Genomic DNA, 16,458 nt, shown 5'->3' with positions numbered 1-16,458 from the left:
GCATGTGCTCTCTGCCTAGATTACATACTGATGCAACGTTTATTTTCCAATATTCAGGTCATCTTTAGCCAATCCTCGGATCTCATGGAACGGCAATCATCGGCCGCCTCATCGACGGAGGAGACATCAGGTCCGCAGGGCGATCTAAGCAGCGGCTCGCGTCGCGACGATGGTCAGCCCGATTTTACCGTGTTCAAGGACTTTGATTTCCTGGAGTATGAGGACAGCATTGCCGGTGAATCCACGGATAACTTTAATTGGGGCGTGCGCCGCCATCAGCTCTTTGAGGGTGATGAAGATCTTCTGAATCTCGGCAGCGGCATGGGCGGCTCTATCAAGGGCGGCCATTCGTCAGCGCTGGAGGATAGCTTCAGCGATAAGACTCCCATTCTGAGTAAGCGCAAGCGACAGACCGCAGACGATTCATCTGATGAAGAAGCCGAGTCGGAATCTCCGCTGGACGACGATCACCGCCAATCGTTCTTGAAGTCCTTCCTAGGCGGCGCACCGCCTTCTTCGCTGAGCTTGCGGGAGCGGCGTCGTCGTAATTCGGTGTCGCGCAGTGACACCAGCGGCTCCAGTGCAGGAGACTTGGGTGACATCACGCCATGCAATGCCTCGCCACATATGCAGGGCATCATTCGCTTTGGGGCCGCCGTGCGAGATGAAGCTGAGGAGAACTGGCGCCGTCAACTGCAGTCGATGCTGGTTAATCAACCCTCGGCACACACTTCTGAGCTGCTGCAGCAGCTATATAGGCTGGTCAAGGAGCTGACCTTCAAGACAATCAGCATTTCCAAGGAGGCCAAGAAATTCTTCACTGGCATCGGCTCACAGCTAGGAAATCGCATATCCCTCTTTACGGATTTATTGAGTGCACGCGCCGATCCGCCGCGTGTTTGGTGCAGTGAGATGCTGCCCACCACGCCGAAGCTGTTGGAAACATTAAGATTCAATGTGCTGGAAGTGCAAGAGCATCTGGAGACGTTCTTTGATCGCAAAGATCAGGTACTGGAGGTGAGTACTTTTACTTCTATTTATAGTATCTCTTTTCATTTGGTTCCATTTCATTTTCATTCCATTTTGCAGTGCCTGGATGCCGTGAAGACATCTTGCAAACTGTCCCTCTTTAATGAATCCGATGTGGCGGCCTCTAGCATGGAGCTACCCAGCAGTTCCAGCATTGCGTGCATGCCTTTCGATCCCGCCTCCACGGAAGTTGTTCTGGACTTGGGTCGCTCTTTGTATAAGCTAATGTTTCAGCTGCTTTTGCTGATTGAATCGAATCATAAAATATCCTCAAATGTCGTTAATCATTTTCGCGTCAATGAAAACGTAAGTGAAAGCGTCTAGGAAAATGTGCTTAATGCTAATTTTTTACTTTTCCTAAAGATGCACGACATATCCGATCTCTACGCCTTGGTGCGAGATGCTTTGGTGCGCTGTACCAGCGAAGCTGAACTAGATTGCCTGGAGTCATCCACCTCGACGGAGGGTGAGCATACTCCCACGCCCTCGCCAAGCTTGCCCATGACGCAGGAAGAATTTGAGGCGTCGCTGCACGAACATATTGATCTGCAGCGCTGGTCGAGCGCCATTTCTCATGTGCGACAGTATCGACGCGTGTCCACGCTGAGTGCAGGTGATCAGAGTCTGACTATATTTAGCTATGGCAATTTGGATAGTCGCATCAAGTTCGATGAGATTTCAATCATATTGAATGCGTATGCACATAGCATTATGAAGGATCGCACAGGTTTGTGTTCGAATGACGTAACTATAAGAACTACTTGTAACACATTTGTTTGACCAGCAGAGGCCTTCATTGTATCCAAATCGGACTCGGAGCTGTACGAAGTATACGCTATACTCTCAGAGAACTTGTATCATGTCTCGAGCGCTCTGACCAACATGGAAATCAATATGAAGAGCTACTCTATGGGCGTTGGTTCGGGCAATTTGCATCGCAGCGAGCAGGACATTGTGACAAATCTTTAAGTATAGAGGAACATTACATATGTTTAAAATTAGTGAGGACTTAAGCTCATTTTGATATGTAATCAAATTTAGTTGTTAATATTTAAGCAGCATTATAGGGCACTATCATTCAGTTGAGAGTTGAACGAGCATTATTGTGTATGAACAAATGTGTTTTAAGTACGATATAATTACATAATATATATACATAAATATTTAACACTGATCGCAATTAGTTTTGACATATAAAGCTCCAGAAGTGAGCCTTTTGATTAACCCTTGGGAACATTGAACAACAATTTGCAATATTTTGTATAATAATAAAAACATTTAATTACAAATTATTTGTATTCTTTTTCGGTCAGCATTGAACTGCGACATCCTACAGTAAATAGAGCAAATTTGTTAGCTTATCATTTAGTCAGGTGTGATGTTTTGACACACATATTCATATACATAAATGTTCTTAACTAGTTGAACAGATTCTTGAGCGCATTTCGTTGCTGTTTATTGTATTCGGCCAGAAGCTGCTTGGCACTGTTCAGTTCATTCAAGATTTGTTTATTTTCTGGCAGCAGGCTGTGTGCATGCTTCAGATCTTTTATGGCCTCCTCGTAGTTGCGCAAGGCACGTTGCGCTTGTCCTCGTCTATAGAATGCTTTGCTGCATTTAGGATCCAAGCGTATGGCCTCGGAGCACTCATATTTGGCATGCTGATAGTTGCCCAATTTAAGCTCGACAGCTGCCATGTTGATGTTATTCACCACGGAAAAGGCATCCAATCTTCTCAGTTCTGAGTCACCTTGACTCCGCTTCAGCTCCTGCCAGTCAAAGTTGCGGCGCAGCATCGTATAATAACGATTCGCTTTGCGGTATTTGGCTCGGGCCTCATAGTAGCGACCCAGCTGAAAGAAGTGATTTCCCGACTGCCGCATGCCCGTGAGGAGGCTAACAGCCGCGTCACACTAGCACGAAGAACAACAACAAATGTTTAACATGAATCACGATTGCATAATAGAGATCGCTGGCTTCTTACCGTTGGCTTCTTGAATTTGCCCGTCCAATCCTGGGGATAGGGTGGCAGCTTGTCTGCTGTCTCATCACTGCACTCAATGCCCCAATCCTCGCCTGGAGCCAGCTCACCACAGTCTGTTATTGTTATATCTGTCGTTGGTTGGGCTTCATCGTTGCAGTTCTGTTCCATTTCGGCAATGATGCCCAGGCCCCGCAATACACGGCCCACAACCACGTTGATCCCATTGAGGTTCTCACAGCCGACGGCTGTGATGAAGAATTGTGAGTTGTTTGTGTTTGGCGTGCCATAGTTGGCCATGCTGACCACGCCCTCCTCATTGTGCTGCAGTCAAGACGGTGTTAGTTGTCAATGAATCACTTGTATCCCTCGCTCCACTCACCGTCAGCTCAAAGTTCTCATCCTCAAACAGTGGACCATAGATGCTTTCGCCGCTGGTGCCATCGTTGTTCACAACATCGCCACCTTGAACCGCAAACACTCGCTTGATCGTATGGAAACGCGTGCCCTTGTAGTGCAGCCGCTCGCCCAGCTGCCCTATGCCACGTTCGCCCGTGCAGAGGGCACGGAAATTTTCCGCTGTTTTTGGCACAACATCCTTGCGCAGTTCAATTATCATTCGACCCGCTGTGCACAGAAATTGCGATATGAAATTATACATACATACGATAGCGTTTAACTAGGTCAAGCACAGATTGTGAGCTGCTCGTTTCGCTTACCGCACTCCTTGCCAATGCTAATGTCGAAATAGACAATGGGATTCGTTGTCTTCACCGGCTGTAGCAGTTCCTGTTTGGCTGGGCTCATATTGGTCATTAAGGCGTAGCCTTTAGCCACTCGTTCTTATTCTCAACTCAATTGCAAACTATTTGAGGGAAGGCAAGTAAACAAACAATATGCGATTTACATTACGACTGTGCTGCCCATCTGTTGCATTCTGCGAACGCGAACAGCTGTTGGCGCTGCCAACCTTGGCAAAAAAATTATGCCGCGAAAATCTGTTAAAATTTGAAATTCTTAACGCATATTGTCAATCATTGCTTTCAATAGTTCTCGTGTATATTACATTCAATAAAACAAATTCTCTATATGTTAAGCTTAGATAACTTATTCATTCGCTGTGCCGCTATATGATTTGGATAATTTGAGTCAAATTGCTGAAGCGAATAATTCAATAAGTGTTGCCTAGCCAAAATCAATTATTCTTCCTAATATTCATTCAATTTTTAATGATATCCTTGTTAGGGCCTCACTTTTTTGCATTCTTAAGCAATATTGCCTAATGTTCAATACAATAAAGTAATTTGCCTAGTTATACAGCCAACAAAACATATAATTTAAAACTCATTGACGATGAACCTCCCACTGAAAATTTACTATAAAAGCTAGTTGTGGATAGATGACTGCTCACAGTCAAAATATTTACACCCATAATGTCGAACATATTGGATCAGGAGTTAGAAAAAATGGAGTTGCCAAATCCGGGCGTAAAATGGGTGGAGTACTGCAGCTTTGCATTGGGCATCAATATGGCGCCCCGGAAGCGAACCTCTCGATACTGTGGATTGTGAGTGCTACCTATGATTAGGAAGACATTAAACTTCGAAAATTTATGTTTAGCTTTCGCATATTGGCATATTTGATGAATTTTTATCTTACGTGGGGCCTTATAAACTTTGTTCTTAAAAATTATATGGTGTCCTTTCAAGCCTATGTGGAGGTTTGTTTTCGGCTCGGTTAAAAACTTCATTTAACAAATATTTGCTTTCAGCCTATGATAATTTGCTTTCAAATAATTATGAACATAGTCAAAACTACGTATTTTCACTATCATCTCGACGTCTGTACAGATTTAATGCGGATCTCAGAAACGTGTGATATCTTGAAGAACTTGGGTATATTTGATGTGGGTAAGCATTGGGAAATTGAAGCAGTTTACTATAAACTTAATTAATTTCTTTCCCAGTTTTAACCAACAATCAAGTCTTGTGCAAGGCATTGATGACAAAGATAAGAGATAGCTGGAAAAGTATTAATAGTCAGGTTATGTTCTTCTTCAGAATCGTTTCATTGCCAGTTATTTTTTATTGCGCAAGACCCTATGTGCTATATGTATACGATTGTTATGTTGCGCGAAATATTTGTAAAATTACTACAAGTGAGTTTATTTATTGAAAAATCATAGATTTATGCATATATATAAGAATTCTAATTTTTATAGCATATCCCGCCATAATGCCCTTCGTTCAAGTTGGCAATCATGAATATCCTTCTTTCACTGTGCGTTTTTTTGTGGAGCAATCTGGACCCCCCTATTGTTTTTTCAGTACGATCTGACTCTGGCTATTATATAGAGTTTTCCATATCCGTATACATATTTACTTTTCGTTTTCTTTTATAGATGTCTTTGGCTTCAATAGTCTCTTTGTTGTGCTCACAAATCATGAGGTTTGCCTCTTTGAGCTGCTGCGAGATTTGATAAAAAATTCGACAAATGATGAAATCGTACCCAAAACATCGAGAGTTTCATATTTGCGTTGCTGTGCCAAGCTTTTTGCCCGACTATCCAGGTAAAGATCTTATCCAAATCTGAATTGTGTATAAATTTTAATAGTTCCCAACTGCAGACATCATGCCCAGGTTGACAATCTTTTCAGCTCTATTGTTTTAGTACAGTGCGTGGTCAGCACATTTTTTTTGTGCACGCTGCTTTATAATATTATGGTAAGACATCGCAAATATAAATGGATTTCATTAAAAATTATCGAATATTGCAGCTAGTTGATTGGTCCAAGTTGTTTCCAATATTTGTTTACTTTTTGACAATTCTTTTCGAAATCAGTTTATATAATGTCAATGCGCAGAGGTTGGAGACACAGGTAATTCTTGAGGAACTCAAATGTGCAGACCATAATATAATTTCTTATAGAGTGAACTGTTATTTCACGAGTGGTACAACTGCGCATGGTACAACGAATCGAAGGACTTTAAGCTTATCATTCGACTAATGCTGCTTTTTTCGATGCGAACCTTTCAACTAAGTGTCGGCGGCTTTTCGAAATTATCCAATCAGTTGCTAGTTCAGGTGAGCAACGAGAATCTAAATATATGTATATGTAGTACTTAACCTTTTTTTGGAATTTCTGTCAGGTGTTTCGGTTGAGTGGCAATTTCTATTTGCTGTTGCGCAATATGAATAACAAATAATATCAATTTCGTACTTTATACAAAAAATTACAACGTTGGAAAATTTTATTTTAAGGTGAAATTCATAAGGCGACTTAAGCACAGTAGAAAATATTGTAATTGGCACATTAAACGTAGATGACAAATGTATGTTAATATATATATATAGAATAGATTGCAATGTGGCATAGCCATAAAAGGGGAGGAAAGATATAGAAATGCAATATTGTTTGAAAGTTTTGGTACACGGCACAGTTTTCAATATATAGTATAGTATAATACAGTCGTCCATGGCTGGCTTGAATCGAAAGCACAATTGGCAGTTTAGGAAATTTGTTTCAATATTGGCATCATGTTACACCGATAATAATAAATCGAACGATGCTTTGTAAAGCTAAATGTTTTGCATTTTCTGTTGCTCGTTTCTTGTTTATCGTTGGCTCTTTTGTTTCTTTCTTTTACTAAACAAAATATTTCAGCTAAAAGACTAAAATTACATAATTTCATTCAACGGCTACGTGTACGGATAATTCCGCATTTGTTCGTCCTCGCCTCGTACTTAGATGTTAATTGAAGTAGTTGGTAGTTGGTAGTGCACTTAGTTAGGGTCTATATGTCTAGGGCTCTAGACGGTTGCGTCTAAAGCAATTACTTGGCAGTGCTTCAGATATTAAACGTATATTATCCACTTCTCCGGATAATTCTTTCAAATCAGCTTCGTATTTGTCGATTAATTTCTTTTGTATGCTCCGCTGTTCCCGGTACTTCTCGATACGTCCAGTTAGATTAACCCGAATGATGTTACCCTCCACCTCAGTGAGCCGATTCTCTGATAGAACACAAAAAGATTATTATTAGGAATGAAATTCTCTATTGAGATCCAGTCACTTGTTCGCTTACCCAGTTTGTCCAAATCCGATGTATTGATATCTTTCAAGTTCTCCAACTCATCCTTGATCGCTGACAACTCACTATTGGCCTTTTCAATTTGCTTCTTGGCGTCCTGCATGTCTGCCTTGGCCTGACCCACCTTGCGCTTGGCATCGTCCACAAGATTATCATCTTCGGTTGAGTTTTCTTCCAGCTGGGAGATGTCTCTTTGCGTCAGCGTCACGCGATGGTTCAACTCGTCAGCCTCGGCGCGCAGCTTGCGGGCAGAGACCTTTGTCTCATTGGCTTTGCGACGTATCAGCTCAGCATCCTGTGGTTATATACCCAATAAGTAGAGGATATACAAGATACTATAAGATACGGTGCAGTGTTTGCTTACCTTTGAGGCTTGCTCCGCATACTTCTCCTGGGCCTCTTGTGCATTGTTCTTGGCCTCGGTAGCGTTCTTATTGGCGCCTTGCAGAGCATTGCCCGCCTGCTGTATTAGATTGTCAGCGTTCTCGATTTCCTTCTTGATGCTGGGCACCTTTTCCAATGCCAAGGTAGCCTTCTCCGATGATTTCTGCACATCCGACTGGAAGCCCGCAAGCGTGTTGTAGGTCTTGTTGGCCTCCTTGAGCGTACTGTCGCCCTGCTCCACCGCCTTGTTGGCTCGCTCGAAGGCAGCCTTGGCGCGGCGCAATAGCTCAATGTCGTCCTTCTTCTGGGCTTCGGCGCTGTGCAATAAATTTGCTAATTGAGGCTATATTCTATAGCTTACCAGCACAATGACTTACCGTTCGAGTAGGACTTGAGAGAAATCGCGTTCAACTTCGAAGTTAGAGAAGACCTCACCATTGCTGTTGGACATTTCGTTGATCTGCTGGAGCAGATTATCTGCATTCTCATTCGCAGCTACTGCGTCCCTCTTCAGCTGGTTGATGTCAATGTTGGGCTGCGTTTGACCGTTGACATCGTTGAGCAGCGTGAGAGCCGCATCGTACACCTCGTTGGCCTTGCGTAGTGCTTCCTTGGAGGTTTGGGTGACGGCGCCAAGAGACTGCTTCACCTGATTCAGCTCGAGACGCACTTCGGAGCGCAGCTCAACACCAACCTTTTGCTGCAGATCGATGGCATTCTTGGCCAGCTGATTGGCCTTCTCTACAGCATCCATGGCATCCTTGGCATTCGTTAGATCGTACTTCGCCTCCGACTCGAGGCGGTCGGCCAGAGCGCGTGCCTCGCGTGAAATGTCTGATATCTGTTTCGATTGCTCGCCAAACTCCTTGGACTTGTTCTTTGCCTTGGCCAGGGCCTGTTCGCCCTCATCGTTGAGCAGATCCAGTGCGTCTTGCAGCTCCTTTTTAGCATCATCGATGATCTGGCGTAACTGTGTGTAGTTGCTGCGTGCCTTCTCGATTTCCGCATTGGCATCCTTCTGCAGCTCATCGGCGCTGACCAAGTGGCTGTGCATGCTGTCCAATCGCTTGTGTAGATCGTTAATGACCTCAACGTAGGTCTGGCCGCCGTCGCTAGAGCCGGAGCGCGCATCCTGAGCCAATATGGCCACCTTCTCCTGCACGGCCTTCAGCTTGCCCTCGAACTCCTCATCGTTTGTCACTGGCGTCCGGGCAATCTCGTCCAGCGTTGAGCTCAAGTTGGCCAGCTTGGTGCGATGCAGATCGGCTGCTTCTTGCACGAGGTTATAACAATCGGGGCATGCAACACAGCCGCGTTGGCGATCGTACTTGTTCTCCTTGCAACGATCACAGCGACGTCCCTCCACATTGTCATTACATGGACATTGGCCATTCTGATCGCACTGGAAGCCCTTGGAGCCGCTCTCGTCGCACTCACATGGCTTGCAGCCGTCCACGGAGAAGCCAAAGAAGAAGTTCTCGCACTGATCACAGCGCAAGCCAACCACGCCCGGCTTGCAGTGGCACTGGCCCGTATACCTGTCGCAGGTGGAGTTGTAGCTGCCCACGGGATCGCACAGACAGTTCTCGCAGCCATTGCCGGAACGTATATTGAAGTAGCCAGGCTGACACTCACCACAGTCCCGGCCAATCACATTCGGCTTGCACTGGCACTGGCCCGTGACCTGATCGCAGCGCGAGATGCTCTGCTCGTCCTGCTCGGTGCCGGCGGCATAGCAGCTGCAGCGATCGCACTTGCCGTGGGGCAGGGCCAGCGGATCACCAAAGTGTCCGGGCAAGCACTGGTCGCAGTTCTCGCCAGCTGTGTTATGGATACACTTCAAGCACTCGCCGGTGGTGCGATTGCAGTTGCCCACAGCATTGGGATCGACGTTGCCGTTGCAATCGCAGCTCTTGCAGGTGCGCACTTCGCCCAGCAGACCGGTCGGATCTCCATAGAAGCCATCGCTGCACTGCTCGCAGCGGGAGCCAAAGTAGCCCACTGGGCATTCTGTGCAGATGACCGTGTCGCCGTTGATTTGCATGCAGGCGCCATCGTTGGGGCAGGGGCAACGCTTGCAGTCGGTAGGCGTGCCGCCCAAGGCGTTGCCATAGTAGCCCTTGGCGCACTGATCGCAGTTATCGCCCTGGGTGTTGTGCTGACAGATGCAGCTGCCCGTCTCTGAGTCACAGATGTCCGCATGGCCATGGCAGTCGCACGGTATGCACGGCATGAAGGGTCCCCCACGTGCCGGACTGTGGCGATAGCGGGGCGCACACGACTCACAGAACTGGCCCAGATAGCCCTCGGGACAGGTGCACTGCTCGATCCAGGTGGCCGGCTGTCCGGCTGCGCCTCTATGCGCCGTCTGTAGCTCCACATCGTCCAGATTGGCCTCACCCTGCACGGAATAGGTGGCACGGATTTTGATGGCCGTCAGATTGGATAGTATGGAGAGGAAGCCACGCGCCGACTGGCTGGGCTGCCACTGGTAGTCGTGATGCTCGTGCAGACGGAACGTGTACTCCCGGACGCCCTGGTCCGGAATGCCGTTGCCCTGGGCAAAGATGGGCAGCGAGATTTTACTGCCAGCGCCCTCCAAGATAACGTCGCTGGCACTGCTGCTGGGCGCCACTTGACCCACCAGCTGCAACTTGAACTTCAGATCGCGATTGTAGGAGGCGCGCTGATCGCCCAGGAAGCGATCGGGCGCCTGGAAGTAGACGTATTCATTGCCCTGAGCTGTGGTGCCAATGCTGCGACTGTACTGATTGTATTTGATGTCCACGTCGCGGCGATTCAGATCGATTGCAGTCCAGCGCTCCTTGTGCTTGTTGAAGTTGGAGGTGACCGAGACAATGGAGTAGCCAGGCGCCGTCTGACACTCGGAGGTGTGGCCATAGCAGAAGCAGGGCGTGCAGCCAAAGCGATTGTTCTTATCCAGATTGAAGAAGCCCGGTTTGCATCTGTCAAATGATTAGATGAGATATTTGTTACCTTGCTCCCGATCTGCTACTTACTCATTGCAGCGTCTGCCCTCGACGTTCTCCTTGCAGAAGCAAATGCCAGTCTCGGCATCACAGGCGGGCGTATTGTCGTGGGAGCCATGGGGATCGCAGCCACAGGGCTGGCAGCCATGGGGGCCAAACTGGAAGAAGTTGTTCGCGCAGCGGTCGCACTTGTCGCCCGTCACGCCGGGCTTGCACTGGCACTTGCCCTGGCTGTTGCACTGCAGCGAACGGGAGCCGACGGGATCGCAGGCACAGTTGACGCAGTAGGCGTTGTCGCGCATATAGAAGTTCTCCTTGCAGCGCTCGCAGTTGGGCCCATCGCGATTGTCGCGGCAGTCCAGGCAATGGCCACCATGCCCCGTCAGATTGAACAGATTGGCATCGAAGTAGCACTTGTCCGCAAAGTTGTTGCAGTTGCAAGCTGTAGGTAAATTTGGAGTGTGAGTGGATTTATAATTTGAAGGTTCGTCAGCTTTACAGTTGATGAGATACCAATGCGCGGCAGAGCTGGTGTCTATCATATTAGTTTCTAGGGCATGGTCATGGGACCAGCCGTAGCCTGTGGCAGATGCCACCAGGCAGACAACTTGCAAGCACAGCCTCAACATGACTGACCATCTGAACAGAAGCTGGAAGCGCCTAATGCATCAACAGTTGTGGCAGCTAACGGCAAAGCGGTTTGTCCTTATATAGGAACTCAAGCACAGTGGGACGAGAGCTATCGAACTGCGAACTGTCGAGCAGCGAGAGTCAGCTAAAATCCAAGTTTGATTTATCTATAAATTTTGCTGACTTTTTTTTATCGCCACATCGTTGACATTGCCCCACTGTGCCGCATTGTAACCAGTTTCAGCACCTGCTGCTTGCCTACCTTTGCACTCGTTCACTTCCGTTGAGGTTGCCCTCTTCCATTTGACGTCATTGTAGAGCGGCAGACAGCGATCGCAGTCGGGTCCATCCGTGTTGTGGCGGCACTCGCAGACCAGCGTGCGCTCGCCATGCATTCCGGTGCTGGCCACGCACTTGCTGGCGTGTCCGTTGCACTTGCAGCGCGCACCCACGGCAATGTCGCTGATGGCATAGAAGTAGGACTGCAGCACTTGAGCGTCGCCGAAGAGCTCGTCACCAAAGGTATTCAGGCGATCCAGAGTGATGCGAATGTCAGTGGCTGTGACCCATTCCTGCAGCTCCTGACTGCGCTCGAAGTTGATGCCACTGGGACGGCCCTCGAGCGTGGAGAAGGCGATTTCACCGTCGCGCAGCGGCGAGATGTCGCTGTACTCGCCGGTGCAGAGGGCGTGAGCCTCGCCCTCGCCCTTGCGAATGGCACGCGAGTCGGGCAGACCGTAGGTGTCCCGACAGACGGCACTGTAGAACTGGTAGGGTATCCAGGGGCCGTTCTCCGTGGTGCGCTTGTAGATCGTAAAGGACTCGGGACGCGGCGAACGGAAGAGGATGCGTACGTAGGTTATATCATAGGATTTACCTAGAATCAGAAATTATTACATCAACTCGACTTCGAATTTCCTTGCTAGCTTGCTCGACTTACGCAAATGCAGCGTCAAGTTCACATGATTGGGATGCTGGATGCCCTCTAGCATGGTCTCCGATTGCCACCAGGTGGGATTCTGAGGATCGTGCAAGTCCGTCAGGAACGAGGGATTATGATCTTCATATCTAAGTGGCATCATTTAAGTATTTCCTTTCAAATCAAGTGGATTTCTTGCTTACCTGCAGAATGCACAGTTCTTCAGATTCGGATTCATTGTCTGCATGCAGAAGTAAGTATCGCCCTGTTCACCGCAGGTATTTGTCGCTTCAATTTGCAGCTGGTAGGCAGCATTGATAAACTCGGGCAAGCATTTCTAAATAGGGTTCAGAGAGAAGATACTCAAAAATATAGTCGTATTTAAGCTCATTTTAGATTTATATTATTCGACAGAGTCTCTACTTTACTTTACTGAATAAATCTCTAGATTTTGAGACTATAAAGTGTTTCATTATGATATAAGAAAAGAGTGAGAGAGTGAGAGAGAGAGAGAGAGAGAGACGGGCAGCTATGCTACAATTTGTGCTCAACTAAATTGTCTTCATTGTTCAATTGGTTTGTATGTCTGCATACAAATTGCTGCCCATCATCTCTATCGACCCAGCCGCAGAGGCGCGTGCCAATTCTCTCTTAATTTAATTGCCTGACAGTAAACAATTTGCCTATGATTTATGGAGAGAGAGAGAGAGAGCTATTGCTCCACTCTCTTCCCTTGTGCATTGCTCTTACCTGAGGTCGGCCATAGGGATCGTAGCACTCCAGCGCCGGCATGAATGTGGTGCCGCGCAGCTCGTGTCCGCCGGCGGAGGTAATGGGCTGGCGCTGTGCGCCAAGTGCGGTCGCCAGGCAGCTGCAGAGGAGCGCTCCGGCGAGCAGGAGGCGCGCTGCGGTGGAGCCTTCGCTGAGACTCCGCCTGTTGCGCTTCATCGTGAGCGCTGGGATTACGAACTGGGGTTGGGCTTGCTTTACGTACTAATTGCAACACTAATTTGCAATGGTTTACTGAACAATTATTAATCGAGTAGTTCTAATATTCTGGGTGGGTATTACGGTTTTTTAGTTGTTGTTCACTGTCACAGTTTAAAGCATAATTGCACTTGAGTTAAAAGGCATCCGTGGCTCAAAGAGATGGTGGCTGGTTCTTGAGCGGCTTGACTCGCTGTAAAATGCACAAGAGATATATAAATATGTCGATTAGCTAATGCCGTTCCATTTGTTCCATTTGTATATGTGTCGTTGATCTATAATTTTCGGGCAAAGAAAAGAAATCACATCTGCTGCACATATTGTGTGAACTAAATGAAAAAAGCGTTTCAGTTGCTTTGTTGTTGCGCGGTTTTAATTAGTTCGTTCGCCGGTCCCGAAGCTGCCTCATAAAAACAAACTTTGCTGTCCAGTCAGTCAATAAGTTGCACGATCTGTCTGCCCCGGGCAACCGCACCAGAGCTCCCATTCCCCCAGCGCTCTCAGTGTAAACAAAACAAAACAAAACCAAAAAACTGCAAATGTAAATTTCAAATAACAACAAATTGAACAGCAAAGACATAAATAAACATACACACACACACACAACCATACACCTACAGACACACTTATGAAAATGAACTCAAGCATTGAACACTACAAAATTTGTGTTTCCGACTATATCTACGTACATATATTCAGTGCTCACCCCACCCCAGCAACCCCACTCCACAGCAGCACCGCCCCACCGCAATTTTGTAGTTGCTCTAGCCTCTAAATGAAACTTGAAATTATTCCAGACGATGATTTCATCTACGCTTACTCCGCCCATGCACACCAAACACATGTATCTAGATACATATCTGGATAAGCAGCAAAAAAAGAATATAAAAATACTTTGCAATTACTTGGGAAAATGTGCAGGCTATTTAAGAACTTGTTAAAGGAATCTTGGGTTGCATTCATCTTATGCTTGGCCAAGGTTAGATTCATTTAAAGAGCGATCATCTCTCAGATGCCTAAGTAGCTTTTTGTGTTTGCCGCTAATTAGCAAATATGCACAGTAAATTGAGTCTATTTACTAAGTAAAGATTGGAGATGATATCATAAGATAGCTATTGCAAGACATAGTTTTGGAAACGAATAGGTAAATCTATGAGAACTTGCTGAATACTGCAGAATATTATGGAAAGATGCATATAAGGCATATGAAAAGGGGATTTACAAGAAATTTCCAGTTATAGTGGGTCTAAAGCGGAACCTGATAAGATAATGAAACTGAATAAAATGCAGACGATTGTATATATACATATGTATATGTAAATCTAAAGTTGTATGAATTCAAAAATATTCCAGGAATCACAATTCTCTCTTTTTCATTCTTTTTCTTATATATAGATATTCTATTTTCCTTGCAGAGCAAACACAGTTTCGTAATACTCTTCGTATGAGACGAGAGAGCAAATGTTTGTTTGCACAAAATATTTCATTAAAAATTTATTTATAGCTCAGAGAGTGTGGTTGAAGCCAATGTTGAACCCTGTAGACTTATGTTGCGGGCTTATCAGTTTCGTTTCACATTTGGTTTTATTTTTGAAGAACAAAAAATTGTTTCATTACGAAACTGAAGCAAAGCACTACTAGAAGATCTTGGAGACTGTCGCCGGGGCAACAGTTGATACACTCTTCTCCGATGTCAAGCGAAGTCCCCGAGTCTGTGTGTGTGTGTGTGTGAAACCCTTTGGGAATGAGTTCAGCTGAGGCCAAGACTCAAAGCATTTCTATATAAGGTTGTTGCTGTTGTTGTCGTTCTCATATAGAGATATTATTAATACTGAACCAAACGAACATCCGCTCCATTCAGATTTCAATTGTTGAGCTGTTGCGCGCCTGTTGCGATACGCGCCTATGAGCACGAGTTCCTTTAGAGATAAGAATTTGGGGCTACGAACTAGTGCGATATGTGTTGCTGGCATGAACTGAATTCTGATTCTGATTGAGACTGAGACGAAGATGGAGACGGAGACGGAGACGATGACAAAGACGAAGACGAAGAGGAAGACACGACATAGTGTTAACACTGCACTACACAACATACTATGGCGCACTACACTTTGTGGTTGTTGTGAGTTTGTCGTTTTTGTTTGCACCTTTTGGTATTTATCTTTATTGAAGCGTTTGTTTTTATCAACTGCTTCAACACATACGCTCACGCACACTCACTCGCACGCACACTCATGCACAGCCGCTCAGGTAGAGGAAAAGCAACACGAATTCACTCAAAAGAAACTGCACACACACTTGAGTCAGATACTTTTACGAAACTTGGTTTTTTTTTTTTTGGTTTTTGGTTTACTTTTTTTGTTGGTTTTGTTTTTGTTGTTTGTATCTTGACGATGCACAGGGCAGCAGCACAACATTAAACACTGCGTTTATTTATGGCTTATTTTTGTTGTAGATACTTTTGTTGTAGTAGTAGTTGTTGTTGGTTTACTTCTAGCACATGCTGCATTTGGTTGATATTTTTGAGGGTTTTCCAAAGCATTTGCTGTGTTTGATTTATAAAAATAGTTTCTTGGTTTCTCGCATGGAAAATCTTATGCAGTTGCATTCACATGTGTTTAGTTGCATTTGTCATCGCATTTGCTTTCATCTCGAGTTTTTCATTTTGGCTTTTGTGTACTTTGCACACGACTTCTCACTTTTCCGCTGACTCGGAAATTGTACAATTTTCGTAGTTGCTTTGTTTCATTATTAAGTACAATTTATCGAGGTTTCTTTCATTTTTTTTTTCTCTTGTCTTATTCAGTTGTTGTAATTGTATCACTATACCGAAGGCAAGAACCTTTTGAGTAAACAGTTCGTCATACACCGTCTGCCACACTCACACACACACACATACGCACACACATGCACGAATACATGCATCTATGTACGACAAGATACTTTTTTATCTCGAGGTTTTCTTTTTTGTCGCTGTCTGCGACAGCCCAAGCAAACAACGAAAAAAAAAAGACACACACAGCGCGAGGCAGCCAAAAAAGCCGTTCATATAAAAATCAGAAGAGCTCCAGAAGAAAAGCAAAGACTCCTCCGCACACAGAGCACCATTAAGCACCACCGATCACCAATTCCACTTCAGCAGCCAAACACCGTCGCACTTACTCCGCACAGAACACCACAGGCAACCGCTAACGAGGACGTCCAATGCTCAACTGACTCTTGAGGAATGCGGCACAACCGCTCAGCGGCTCTCGTTGAGTGAAACTCTATGCTCTGCTCTGCTCTGCTCTGCTCGTATTTGTCTCTGTGTCTGTATCTGTATTTGTGAGTAGCTGCACGATCGTTGTTGTTGCTCTGGCGCATGGGCACTCGACGAGCTTCGCTTTGCTGGCTGGGCTTAGCTTAGCCGGGCAACTATGTATTGTAGTTGAAATTGGAGAGCGAAC

General features: G+C 45.9%; 4 protein-coding genes across 10 annotated transcripts in view; 2 read left to right on the top strand and 2 right to left on the bottom strand.

Moving 5' to 3' along the window:
* LOC6582285 (protein furry) overlaps nucleotides 1-2,203 on the top strand; it is a 51,129-nt gene extending 48,926 nt beyond the window's left edge. For all 7 annotated transcript variants that reach the window (XM_044009785.1, XM_032730858.2, XM_032730856.2 and 4 more), the window contains 4 exons: nucleotides 58-1,017; nucleotides 1,090-1,335; nucleotides 1,393-1,756; nucleotides 1,817-2,203. In XM_044009785.1, the coding sequence (XP_043865720.1) occupies nucleotides 58-1,017; nucleotides 1,090-1,335; nucleotides 1,393-1,756; nucleotides 1,817-1,998 (1,752 nt within the window). In that variant the 3' untranslated portion in view covers nucleotides 1,999-2,203. The remainder of the gene's footprint in view (nucleotides 1-57; nucleotides 1,018-1,089; nucleotides 1,336-1,392; nucleotides 1,757-1,816) is intronic.
* Nucleotides 2,204-2,285: 82 nt separating this feature from the next.
* On the bottom strand, nucleotides 2,286-3,934 carry LOC6582284 (peptidyl-prolyl cis-trans isomerase D). The gene is made up of 4 exons (XM_002007951.4): nucleotides 3,730-3,934; nucleotides 3,393-3,637; nucleotides 3,014-3,334; nucleotides 2,286-2,942 (listed from the first exon to the last, which is right to left on the bottom strand). Exons 1-4 carry the CDS (start codon nucleotides 3,824-3,826, stop codon nucleotides 2,448-2,450), a joined length of 1,158 nt encoding a protein of 385 aa, XP_002007987.2. The 5' UTR covers nucleotides 3,827-3,934; the 3' UTR covers nucleotides 2,286-2,447.
* A 509-nt stretch (nucleotides 3,935-4,443) lies between these two features.
* On the top strand, nucleotides 4,444-6,217 carry LOC6582283 (odorant receptor 67b). The gene is made up of 10 exons (XM_002007950.3): nucleotides 4,444-4,577; nucleotides 4,631-4,730; nucleotides 4,782-4,920; nucleotides 4,977-5,168; nucleotides 5,232-5,336; nucleotides 5,412-5,580; nucleotides 5,638-5,734; nucleotides 5,788-5,889; nucleotides 5,940-6,095; nucleotides 6,161-6,217. Exons 1-10 carry the CDS (start codon nucleotides 4,444-4,446, stop codon nucleotides 6,215-6,217), a joined length of 1,251 nt encoding a protein of 416 aa, XP_002007986.1.
* Nucleotides 6,218-6,228: 11 nt separating this feature from the next.
* On the bottom strand, nucleotides 6,229-16,255 carry LOC6582282 (laminin subunit gamma-1). Its single transcript, XM_002007949.4, has 10 exons — nucleotides 16,175-16,255; nucleotides 12,776-13,205; nucleotides 12,229-12,362; nucleotides 12,047-12,174; nucleotides 11,369-11,983; nucleotides 10,507-10,918; nucleotides 7,864-10,452; nucleotides 7,467-7,803; nucleotides 7,097-7,397; nucleotides 6,229-7,025 (listed from the first exon to the last, which is right to left on the bottom strand). Exons 2-10 carry the CDS (start codon nucleotides 12,971-12,973, stop codon nucleotides 6,814-6,816), a joined length of 4,926 nt encoding a protein of 1,641 aa, XP_002007985.1. The 5' UTR covers nucleotides 12,974-13,205; nucleotides 16,175-16,255; the 3' UTR covers nucleotides 6,229-6,813.
* Nucleotides 16,256-16,458: the final 203 nt, after the last annotated feature.

The sequence above is a fragment of the Drosophila mojavensis genome, unplaced genomic scaffold (assembly GCF_018153725.1).
Source record: "Drosophila mojavensis isolate 15081-1352.22 unplaced genomic scaffold, ASM1815372v1 contig_74, whole genome shotgun sequence".
Lineage (NCBI taxonomy): Eukaryota > Metazoa > Arthropoda > Insecta > Diptera > Drosophilidae > Drosophila > Drosophila mojavensis.
Note: the sequence above shows the minus strand (reverse complement) of the source record. Positions and strands in the feature narration are given on the sequence as shown.

Excerpts from the sequence above, each read along its gene's own strand:
- LOC6582284 (XM_002007951.4), bottom strand. The coding sequence starts at position 3,826 with ATGACCAATATGAGCCCAGCCAAACAGGAACTGCTACAGCCGGTGAAG. Across the intron at positions 3,638-3,729 it reads TAGCATTGGCAAGGAGTGCG|CGGGTCGAATGATAATTGAA; the intron begins GTAAGCGAAACG and ends TTCTGTGCACAG. Across the intron at positions 2,943-3,013 it reads GCAAATTCAAGAAGCCAACG|TGTGACGCGGCTGTTAGCCT; the intron begins GTAAGAAGCCAG and ends TCTTCGTGCTAG.
- LOC6582283 (XM_002007950.3), top strand. The coding sequence starts at position 4,444 with ATGTCGAACATATTGGATCAGGAGTTAGAAAAAATGGAGTTGCCAAAT. Across the intron at positions 5,169-5,231 it reads TATTTGTAAAATTACTACAA|CATATCCCGCCATAATGCCC; the intron begins GTGAGTTTATTT and ends TAATTTTTATAG. Across the intron at positions 5,890-5,939 it reads CGCAGAGGTTGGAGACACAG|AGTGAACTGTTATTTCACGA; the intron begins GTAATTCTTGAG and ends AATTTCTTATAG.
- LOC6582282 (XM_002007949.4), bottom strand. The coding sequence starts at position 12,973 with ATGAAGCGCAACAGGCGGAGTCTCAGCGAAGGCTCCACCGCAGCGCGC. Across the intron at positions 12,175-12,228 it reads AAGAACTGTGCATTCTGCAG|ATATGAAGATCATAATCCCT; the intron begins GTAAGCAAGAAA and ends GATGCCACTTAG. Across the intron at positions 11,984-12,046 it reads GAACTTGACGCTGCATTTGC|GTAAATCCTATGATATAACC; the intron begins GTAAGTCGAGCA and ends TTCTGATTCTAG.